The sequence below is a fragment of the Leopardus geoffroyi genome, chromosome B2 (assembly GCF_018350155.1).
Source record: "Leopardus geoffroyi isolate Oge1 chromosome B2, O.geoffroyi_Oge1_pat1.0, whole genome shotgun sequence".
In the NCBI taxonomy this organism is placed as follows: domain Eukaryota; kingdom Metazoa; phylum Chordata; class Mammalia; order Carnivora; family Felidae; genus Leopardus; species Leopardus geoffroyi.
The window spans coordinates 28,428,834-28,440,972 of record NC_059332.1 but is presented as its reverse complement, the minus strand read 5'-3'; the positions used below and the strand labels follow the sequence as shown (position 1 = coordinate 28,440,972).

Below are 12,139 nucleotides of genomic sequence, written 5' to 3'. Positions count from 1 at the left end.
ACACCCCTTAAAGGGATGAGCTAATAAGAAAGACCTCAGTCCTACCCCATCAGGAATTCTGTGATTGCTGTTGCTCGTCTTCAGCATGCACTAAAGGCACCTAACTGCTTATTAGGGGAAGCTCCAAGTCTGGGGTGGGGAAGGAGGTGGAAAGACAGCCCTCCTCTGCAACATTTACAAGTAAATTATGTTTCTCAGTAACAACCAGAGTTTCAATGGAGATAGATATGAACAAGTGTTAGTGGAGACTGAAGCTTAGTGACCAAGCCTTGTTGTAGCAATCATTGAACATGCAGGAAACTTGGAGTGGCTATGTCATGATTTTTCCCATTCTCACAGAAACATCACAAATAATTTCATAACCTTAAACAAATACCAAATAATTTAAGAACAATGTCAGTGCTAACAATTATGTTCAACACATGCTAATCATCGGAAAAAATATTAAATTTAACTAAATTCACTTAAAACTAGGCAATGCCACACAGAACTACTGATGTGTGGGATATACTTTATATTCACATTTTAACTCAGATGCAATTGTTCAAACTTTAGGGAGTGCATAAAACTACCATATGAGAATTCACAGAAGATAAGAACATGAGTGCTAAAAGGCTTATTTTGGGGTGCCTGGGTGGCTCAGTCGGTTAAGCGGCCGACTTCGGCTCAGGTCGTGATCTCACAGTCCGTGAGTTCGAGCCCCACATCGGGCTCTGTGCTGACAGCTCAGAGACTGGAGCCTGCTACTGTTTCTGTGTCTCCCTCTCTCTCTGCCCCTCCCCCGTTCGCACTCTGTCTCTCTCTGCCTTTCAAAAATGAATAAATGTTAAAAAATGTAAAAAAAAATTAAAGGCTTATTTTAATTCAATTCAACAAATAATATCTACTGCGTACCACCTAAAAAAAAGTCAACAAGAATAATGGAAACTAGAAGATTACATGATTAACTCTTTTATTGAAAAAAATTAGAATAACCACTGCAAAACCATGTAGCAAATACTTGAAAGATAACAAACTGAAGACTGACCTACAGATTTAGTTAAGACTGTATACTAATAAACTACCCAACTTTGTTCACTTAACAAGCATTTACAGAGCATCTTCTGTTATGTAGACTCTGCTAAACCCTGGGAGTGTGGATATGAAAAAGTCAGCCACTGTGCTAAGGAGTCCCAGCACAGCAGAACAGCAGCAAGCAGATGATGACAATTCCTATGTACAAGAGGGACAGAAAACTGCTTCAGGAGCAGGAGGGATGAGGGAGACCAACCCAACCTGGAGGTGTGCAAGGAGGTGGGAAGGAAAGCTTCACAGAGGAGGCAGTGCCTACTTATCAAAAAAGAGCAGGAGTGGAGAAGGCTTTCAGGACTGAAATGGCTCTGACTGCCAGTTGCCTAGAGAAGGGATGTGTAAGAGGTATAGGGAAGAAGCATGAGGGAGGTAAAGGATAGCCATAATTAAGTGTAAGCAATGTCTAGCAAGTTTAGGTTTAAGCCTGAGGGATAATAGGTCATCCTGAAGCGTTTCAGAGGAGTGACAGATCTCATTTATATTTTAGAAAGAGGAGTTTTCCAAAAAGGCAGAAGTGAACCTGAAACAGGCAAGATTGGGTGCTGGTACGAAGAAGAGAACCCTCAAGTATCTTGACAAGAAACAGTGAAAAATGATGAGGGGCAGAACTCAGAAATGGAAATGAGGAGACTCATAACCAAGTGTTTTCTTGAACAAGATGGAGAGGGGAGTCTTAGCTGAGGTCTTCACCCATTCCCAGTTGAGTGGAGGTTCAGCAGCAGAAAGAGCTGATGTGGTGATGATGAGAAAGCAAAGGTGATGAGTTTGCTTTTGGACTTGCTAAGCTGAAGAGGTCTCTGGAATGTTCCAGTGGAGACATCTACTAGGAAGGCTGATAGGAAGACCTTGATCTCAGAGTAGAGAGATTAGGCTATAGATGTAGATGCTGGAGGCACCAGTCAGTCTGATTTTATCTAAATTATGGTGGATGAAATCACTCAGAGATAGTTTGAGGACAGTCTGGCAAGAAGAGAGAAAGATAGAGTCCTGGGGATACCAGCAGTGTAAGGCTATGCAGAGGAAGAGAAGCCAATCCACCAAAGAAGCTGAGGGCTGTCAACTAGTAGTGGGATCAGAGATGCCACAGAAAGTCTCAGGAAGGGAGTTCAACAATGGGAGTACTACAGAAACACGGAATATGAAGTGTCTGCATCACAGATTCCAAACTACAGCTGACCCCTGAACAATGCAGAGTTTGGGGTGCTGACTCCTAAACAATGGAAAATCTACTGTAACTTTGTGCAAAAAGTTAATTACTAATAGCCCACTGTTGACCAGAAGTCCTACCAATAACATAAACAGTCAATTAACACATATTTTGTATATTCTGTGTATTATTTAATATATATAATACATACAATATATATTATATATTTATATTATATAATACATTCAATATATATTATATATTTATATATTATATATAATACATTTCTACTGTATTCTTACAATAATGTAAGCTACAAAAAAAGAAAATGTTATTAAAGAAATAAGGAAGAGGAAATACATTTTCAGTGCTGTGCTGTGTTAAAAAAAATTCATGTATGAGTGGAACTGTATAGTTCAAACCTGTGTGTTCAAGGGTCAGCTGTATAGCATCAGAGGTAGCTTCAGTGAGAACAGTCTCAACTAGGGGGGCGGGGATGTGGCAGGCTTCAGGGGATGAGAGAGATCAAGTGACACAAGAACACAGATAGCCCTAGCATGGACTCTTTGAGGGAAGACATAACTTTTTAAAAGCTGGGTTGTAAAGAGAAGAGTGATGGGGATTGTGATTTACAGTTAGGGCGCCTACAGCTGCTAGTTTAGTGCTTAGTGTCCTACCCCCTGGATTCACAAGAGATTATAAATAATCTGGTTATTTTAAGATTGCCAAAATTTAGAAAATTAGAACCACAGGTAGTAAGTGGTAATTATATGCAAGTCACTTAGTCAGATGTTATAAGGACACAAATCAACTAAAGCCATCTGCCTGCAAGAGACTTAAAACTTAGGATGTACATGCCTGTGTGCATGTGTGTGTGTTTGCGTGTACATGGCCTGTCTATAACAACTGCTTTATTTTTGAATATCTGGGATTGCTAAACTATTTCCACAAAAGTCTGGCATAGCAAGGCTCAGGCTTTTCTTTCCCTATGAGATAATTTATTTATGTATACACGAGGTGTTCCAAATGAAAAAGGAAAAGTGGTCACCAGATGCCATCCCTCTCAGCAGTCTTGGAAGGTGAAAGCAGCCCAGACGAAGGAGAAGCAGTTATCAGGCTGGTCCACAGCACTTGGCAATTTTTGTCTAATTCTTCTAAGACTGGGGGAAAGGGCAGGGCAGTGACATTTAGCTCACTAGCAGTGGTCCAGGAACAGTAAGGGCAATATCTCAGTATTGTGCACTGTTACCCTGAGTAGAAAATAGATTTTACTGAAAACGCTTCTAATATCCATCCCTTGGAATTCTGAAACTTTCAGTCATTGCTCTACAAAAATACTTAAATAATTTGAAGTCTGTAAATGTGAAAAGAATCTCCTCACATCATTAAAAATTCCTCCAAAATTGGGGAATAAAAACAGATACAAAAATATATATATTATGTACATATACTAAAGAATTATAAAAGAGGTTAAAGGGTGTAGTAGGGATTCAGGAAAAAAGAGTCCTGTTGGGGTTGATGGAGGAAGACTTTCCAGAAAAACCACTCCTTTCATAGATGGACCCTGAAGCATGTACAGGCCAGCTAAGGAAGAGAAGACCAGGAAGTGAAGACACTAGCAGAGGCACCCATGGTAGCTACAAAGAGGTCATCCAAGTAGTCGCTGAACAAATATTTACTGACCAGACTTATGTACCAAGCAGTAGTTTAGATACTGGAGGTACAGAATTCAAGAGGCAAAATTTTGTTTGTGAATTTGCAAATTTGTGATGAATTCTTCTGGTGGCATTTCTCACCTGATTTGAATAAGGATACTACATTAGCACTCCTCATCTAAGTATTCACATGTTTCCCTGCAGAAATCCTTGCTGGGAATGTAACATAATATATGGCACATGCACTATGTCTTTCTAAAATCCAAAAATATTGAAATTCCAAAATCTGGGCCCAAGAGTTCTGAAAAGGGATTATAGACGAAAAATTCCAGAGGCTACTGACTGATGATCTTGAGAATGATAATTTGTTGTTAAAAGTCATGTGTGTTCACTTAAAGTGATAATTAACCCACTAACTGTGACCTCATAGATTTAGCTGCAATAAGTTCAACCAGTATAAAGGCCAGTGCTGAAACCACATCTACAGCATTCTCCCTTGTAAGTAATTATTTTACAAGTAAAATATGAATAGTTTTCACAGGTTAAATTTAAAACACCACACTTATTGCCCATTGGCCATGTCATTTCTTCAGGTTGGATGGCTAGTATGGTGATATTTAAGTTTAAGACCTGAATGATAAAAGGGAATCAGTTCTACGAAGGGAGAATTACTGCCTAAGCAAAGGGAAAAACCAGTCTTGAAGGGGTAAGGTGGAAGGATTTGGAAACAAAAAGATATGGGCAACAAAAAGGCTCACTGTGCTAAAGTGCAGTTGGAGAGAGACCATGGGGTACACTCATGGATGATGGGCCAAGCAACCAGGGCACCAGTCAAGGGCCTGCCCTGTCCTGTCCTGTTTTGCACATTTTACTGTAAATATAATGGGAAGGTATTGCAAGGATTGTAAAATATGAACAGAATTTGAGTTAAACTTTAAAAGGATATATTTGGAGGCACCTGGGTGGATCAGTCGGTTAGGCATCTGAATCTTGATTTTGGCTCAGGTCATGATCTCATGGTTCGTGGGTTTGAGCCCCACGTCAGGCTCCACAGTAACAGTACAGAGCCTGCTTGGGATTCTCTCTCCTTTTTTCTAAAACTTCCTCACTCATGCTCAAGTGTGTGTGTTTTCTCTCTCTCTCTAAAGACAAATACACTTAAAAAAAAAAAAGAATTACAAAAGGATACATTTGGACATGAACTATAATCCAGTTTGGACAAAGTATGTGTATAGAAAAGTAACAGAGTTTAAGGAAAAAAGATTAATTATGGCCAGCTGTAGGCAGAAGGACTCATAGGACTATAATGATTGTCAGAAAATCAAATACTTATATAGTCACATAAAATACCTTTTTTTAAAAAAATGTTTATTTATTTTTGAGAGAGAGACAGATACAGAGTGCAAGCAGGGGAGGGGCAGAGACAGAGAGAAGGAGACACAGAATCTGAAGCAGGCTCCAGGCTCCAAGCCATCAGCACAGAGCCCAACATGGGGCTCAAACTGAGCCATGAGATCATGACCTGAGCCGAAGTCGGACGCCCAACTGACCGAGGCACCCAGGTGCCCCGAATATCTTTAATTTGATGATTATGGTTTTTAGTTTTGACTTCTAGCATCAAAATTATGTTATCACCTAATATTAACACCACACAATAAAAATCCAAAGGTATTTAAAGATTAAACAATTTAATCATCATCTAAGAAATGCACTACACAATAAAAAAAAAAGGGTTTAAACAATTAGGTAAAAGAATGAAAATTAACTCAAGCCTATTAACAATTCACTGCTATATCTACATATATACATCTAAACAGAATCTATGCCTAACATCAACATGACCATTTCTATGTAAGACTCTTATAAAAAAGGTTAATAGGGAGCCTGGTTTTACGTATTTCACACTATTTCATACTACACATAATCCACACATAATCATAAACATTTGACGCATCGAGAAGTTTGATTCAGCAAGCAATAGTTATTTTTAAAATATGTATCATGAAGTGATTTAAATGGCTTCATTTGATGTCACAGAAATAATACTGGAACTGTGTCAATCATCCTTCTGTGGTCCAATTTTTTTTGCTAAATTACTATAATGATCATACTCTTACACATTTTTCCTCTTTCACCTTTCAGCATTAATAATTAGGTCATATATAGAAGTGACCAGATTTCTTAAATTTTTGGATGATAGTCACAAAGTTATCATATAAAACTGTCACTCATAGTATATCTATGCAATGAAGCCACATCGCGGGGAAAAGGTACATGTTACTAAAATGGTTGAATACTATAAGGTGTAACTAATTATCTTCTGGAATTTAAGAATAATTTTAAGTCTTAAATATTACTAATATAAAGTACACTAATATCCAAACTATAAAAAATGGGTTTAAGCTAGTAAAACGTTAAAATCAAACTAATCCTTGAGTAAATATGAGAAAAAATGTGAATAAAAGAAAAACATTTTAAGAATATGCTAATTGAGGGGCACCTGGGTGACTAAGTTGGCTAAGTGACTGACTCTTGATTTTGGCTCAGGTCATGATCTCACAGTTTGTGGGTCTGGGCCCCGCATCAGGCTCTGCACTGTCATTATGGAGCCTGCTTGAGATTCTCTCCTCCCTCTATCTCTGCCCCTCCTCGGCAATCGTGCTCTCTCTCAAAATAAATAAACTTAAAAAAAAAGAATATACTGATTGATAATATCGTATCCATATTTATTACTCTAGATGTATTGGACTACTTTTAGAGAACTTCAGTAAATTGAAACCATTTACCTGTTGGTGGCAGGCAGTCTTTCCAATCAAAATAGCCTGCATAAATTCCAGGTTCTAAGGAGCCAACGATAGGATCTGCTTTCAACTCAATGTAATTTTCAAAGAGTCTTTGGTCTAATTCTTTCAATGAGGCCATGCTAACCTATAAACACATAATAAAGAAAAACTGTGAGTTGTCTATTTGAGCATGAAGGAAAAAGTAAAATAATATAAATACTTCAGTATATTTTAAAAATACTTATAATTTTTCCTACAAAAATCATGATTTTTATTTATTTTCAGTAACAAAGACCACAGGTATTTAGCAAGAACTAATTACCACATATGGACTATACACAGAAAGTTCAGCCTACATGAACTGCAAGTTCCTGCTGGTAGTGGGAATAGAACAGGGTAAGGAAGGTAGCCTCAGTCCTACAAGTCTGTGCCTGGTCTCACTGGCACTCAAGAGGCCAAGATGTTGCAGAGTAGGTAGGTAGAGTCCTAAATTTGAGAGTAAAGAATCTGTGGGCCCCGGGGCCTCTGCAGTGGACTATTGGTGATCTGTCTGCTTCTACACCACATAGTCTAGCAGCTATAAACAGGAATATCTGTGAAGAAGTAAAATTCAGATGTAGAAAAGACAAGCAACAACTTGAACTTAGAAACATTTAAGGAGATTAATGTACAATACAACACAAGACTTTATGGAGATAATACACATGATTTCAAAAAAGCTAACAACGGAGTACATTAATTGGAGCAACCAATGGTCACTACTGAGACTGAAATTGAGTGTAATAAGTACTTCAAAGCACTGAGTAAAATGTAAAGGGGTGGAAATTAGGAAGGAAGAGACTTAGATCCAGGAACTCTTATATGCAAAGAAACAGAAATTCAAATAGGATAATATGAGCGGTCACAGAAGAGATAATAAACAAGCAATAGTGGGGAGGAGTTAAGAAGGCAGAATAGTAAGAGGGTCCTGGGCTTGTCTTGGCCCTCGAACACAGCTAGAACAACGAACCATTTTGAACACCTAGGAAATCGATCTGAGGATTAATAGAACAATCTGCCTAATTTGAGGGACAAAACAGGGCTGGTACCTGGTGTGGAGAGGTGAACTGGGGGAGAGAAGAGCTGCAGTGATGCAGAGGGGAGGGAGAGGAACAAAGAGAGATGGGGAGAGTGCAGTGTGTCATCTTTGCTCAAGAAAGTACTCCCCATGAATGCAGCTAGAGAGAAAGAGTGAATACATGCACAGGGGACTGCACAAGAAAATTGTTCCCCAATATCAATGGCAGAGAAAAAAGGAGAGGGTTTCAATACTACAAGTTTTTTATACACAGTGGAGCACAGAGTCTGAAGTTTCAGAGGTCAGTGCCTGGCAGTGCTCCACTAAGAAAGCAGGGCAGAGGCCTAGGAGCAGACAGTACAGTCTGAGATCCCCTGGGTGGCATAGGGAGAAGCACTTCCCCTGCTTAGAGTGCATTTGGTAGTGGCGATAAGGCCTCTGCAAGGCAAAAGACCGGGCAGGCACCATCCCATCAAGCTTCTATGTTCACCCATATAAGAACAAAGATGCTGGCTGAGGGCAGCAAACCCTCGCACCAGCTGTGTATTGCAATTTACCCTAAAGTCTGAGCTGCTGCTGCTGCACAGATGCATGATCATTTCCTGGTCTCAGTGCGGGGAGACCCTCCCCCAGAGGATCATTTTGAGTCCATACCTCAGGGTTTTTTTAAATGCAGCATTTTGAAGCAGCCAAGCCTGAGGTAAAACTGTGGAAGGAGGCACCAACTGGTAGGTGAACAACTCTGGGGTAGGTGGGGAGCTGACAGAAGCAGGGAACACAGGAGAGGTAATCCTCTGTCAGTGAGAATACTAAGAACTTCCTCCTCTGGAGATTTGAGAGTTGGCAGAGCCAGTTTCACCATTAGCCCAACAGGGACAGACTCCAGTGAGCTAAACAGCACCACCAAACAGAGAATGGAGCCATTACACCAAAGCCACACTGCCCACTCCAGGTACAGCTCCACTGTAGCAAGCTGACCTGAGAAACTAAGCGGCAGTATCTTCCCCAAGAGGACCAGCACAAATCCCTTCCATGTGCTCAGTCTACTGTACATAGAGTATTGCAAAATTTCAGCACTAGGAGAAACTGGATCTAGATTCACTTGGGTTCCTTTTTGTTTGTTTGAATTTTGCTTCTTTTTTGTTGTTGGTGTTGTTTTCTTTTGTTTCTTTGATACAGAAAGAGAAAATTTTTTACATTTTATTTTATATATTTATTTCAACTTTTAGTTTTTTTTAAATTTTAATGTCTTTTCTTCTTTATTCTTTTAAACATTTTTTTTTAATGTTTATTTATTTTTGAAAAAGAAAGACAGAGTGCAAGCAGGAGAGGAGCAGAGAGAGAGGGAGACATCAAAATCCATTGGAAGCAGGCTCCAGGCTCTGAGCTGTTGGCAGGGAGCCCGATACAGGGCTTGAACTCATGAGCTGTGAGATCATGATCTGAGCTAAAGGAGGATGCTTAACAGACTGAGCCTCCCAGGTGCCCCATTTTCTGCTTTTTTCTTATACCTATATTCTATCAAGCTTCTCTTAACAAGCAGACCAAAACACACCTAGGATCTAGCTTCCTTTATTTGATTTTTTAAAAGATGTTTAATTTTTTATTTCATTCTATTTATTATTATTATTGTTACTATCATCATCATCATCATCATCATCATCATTGTTTTTCTTCCTCCAAAATGACAAGACAGAGGAGTTCATCTCAAATGAAAGAACAGGACAAATGACAGCCAGGAATCTTATCAATGCAGATATAAGTAAGATGTCTAAACTAAAATTTAAAATCATGATTTATGGGGCACCTGGGTGGCTCAATGAGTTAAGTGTCTGATTCTTGGTTTCAGCTCAGGTCATGATCTCATGGTTTGTGAGTTTAAGCCTTGGGTCAGGCTATGTGCTGGTGGAGTGGAGCCTCCTTGGGATTCTCTCCTTTTGCCCCTGTCCCCCGCTAGCACTTACTCACTCTCTCTCTGTCAAAACAAATAAAAAATAAAAACACGATTGTAAGGATACTAGCTGGGCTTGTAAAAAGCATATAAGACCCCAGAGAATCCCTTTATGCAGAGATATAAGAACTAAAATCTAGTCAGGCCAAAATTAAAAATGCTATCACCGAGATAGATGTAAACCCAAAAGGAGGCCATAAAAACGAGAATAGACAAGGCAGAGGAGCAAATTAGTGATACAGAACACAAAATTATGGAAAATAATGAAGCTGAAAAGAGGAGGGAAAGAAAAGTCAGGGATCACAAAGACAGACTTAGGAACTCAGTGATTTATTAAAACCTAATAACATTCATATCATAGGAGTCTCAGAAGATGAAGAGAGAGAAAAAGGAGCACAAGGTTTATGTGAGCATATTATAGCTGAAAACTTCCCTAATTTGGGGAAGGACCAAGACATCAAAATCCAAGAAACACAGAGACCTCCCATTAAGTTCAACAAAAGTTGGGGCACCTGGGTGGTTCAGTTGATTAAGCATCTGACTTTGGCTCAGGTCATGATCTCACAATTCATGCTCTCAAGCCCCACATCAGGCTCTGCACTGAGAGCTTAGAGCCTGCTATGGATTCTGTCTCCCTCTCTCTCTCTCTCTGCCCTTCCTCCACTTGTGCTATCTCTCTCTCAAAAGTAAATAAACAAACATTAAAAAAAAATTCAACAAAAGCCAGTTATCATCAAGGCATATCATAGTCAAATTCACAAAACACAGAGAGAAAGAAAGCATCATGAAAGCAACAAGGGAAAAAAAGTCCTTAACCTACAAAGGAAGAAAGATCAGGTTGTAGCAGAACAACTGTCCACAGAAACTTGGCAGGCCAGAGAGAAGTGGCAGGATATATTCAGTGTGCTGAATTGGAAAAATATGCAGTGAAGAATTCCTAATCTAGCAAGGCTGTCATTCAGAATAGAAAGAGAGATAAAGAATTTCCCAGACAAACATTAAAGGAATTTGTGACCACTAAACTAGCCCTGCAAGAAGTTTTAAGGGGGACTCTTTGAGTGGAGAAAAAAATGAAAGACCAAAAGCAACAAATATTAGAAAGGCCCAGAGAGGATCACCAGAAACATCAACTATACAGGCAATACAATGGCACTAAATTCAATCTTTCAATAATCACAATGAATGTAAAAGGACTACATTTACATAGGGTAACAGAATGGATACAAAAAACAGGAGTCATCTATGTATTGCCTACGAGAGACTCATTTTAGACCTAAAGACACCTGCAGATTGAAAGAGAAGGGATGGAAAAACATCTATCATGCTAATGGACATCAAAAGAAAGCAGTAGTACCCATACTTATATCAGACAAACCAGATTTTAAAACAAACACTGTAACAAAAGACGAAGAAGAACATTATATCATAATTAAGGGGTCTATGCATCAGGAAAACCTAACAAGTGCAAGAATTTATGTCCCTAACATGGAAGAACTAAAATACATAAATCAACTAATAACAAACATAAAGAAACTCACTGATAATAAAGCAACAATAATAGGGGAATTTAACACCCAAATTACAGCAATGGGCAGATTATCTGAGCAGAAAATCAACAAGGAACCAATGGATTTGAGCAACACACTGGACCCAATAGACTTAACAGATACATACAGAACTTTCATCCTAAAGCAGAATACACATTCTTTTTGAGTGCGCATGGGAAATTCTCTGGAATAAATCACACACAGGGTCATAAATCAGTCTTCAACAAGTGCAAAAAGACTGAGATCATAGTATGCATATTTTCAGATCACAATGCTATGAAATTTGGTGTAAACCACAAGAAAAAATTTGGAAAGCCCTCACATACATGGAGGTTAAAGAACAGGGGCGCGTGGGTGGCTCAGTCGGTTAAGTGGCCGACCTCCGCTCAGGTCATGATCTTGCAGTCCGTGAGTTCGAGCCCCACGTCGGGCTCTGTGCTGACAGCTCAGAGCCTGGAGCCTGTTTCAGATTCTGTGTCTCCCTCTCTCTGACCCTCCCCCGTTCATGCTCTGTTTCTCTCTGTCTCAAAAATAAATAAACGTTGAAAAAAAAAAAAAAAAAAAAAAGAACAACCTACTAAACAATGAATGGATTAACCAGAAAATTAAAGAAGAAATTTAAAAAAATACATGGAAGCAAATGCAAATGAAAACATGACAGTCCAAAACCTTTGGGATGCAGCAAAGGCTAAGAGGAAAGTATATTGCAATTCAGGCCTATCTCTAGAAGCAAGAAAGGTCACAAATACATGATCTAAACTTACACCTAAAGAAGCTAGAAAAGAAACAGAAAATAAAACCTAAAGTCAGAAGACGGGGAATAAAGATTAGAGCAGAAATAAATGATACAGAAACAAACAAAAAAACAGTATAACAGATCAACAAAACTAAGAGATGGTTCTTTAAAGAATTAACAAAATTGTTAAAC

At 38.9% G+C, this 12,139-nt stretch overlaps 1 protein-coding gene across 4 annotated transcripts in view; it reads right to left on the bottom strand.

Moving 5' to 3' along the window:
- EXOC2 (exocyst complex component 2) overlaps positions 1-12,139 on the bottom strand; it is a 277,835-nt gene that overhangs the window by 74,091 nt on the left and 191,605 nt on the right. For all 4 annotated transcript variants that reach the window (XM_045497613.1, XM_045497616.1, XM_045497614.1 and 1 more), the window contains one exon: positions 6,660-6,801. In XM_045497613.1, the coding sequence (XP_045353569.1) occupies positions 6,660-6,801 (142 nt within the window). The remainder of the gene's footprint in view (positions 1-6,659; positions 6,802-12,139) is intronic.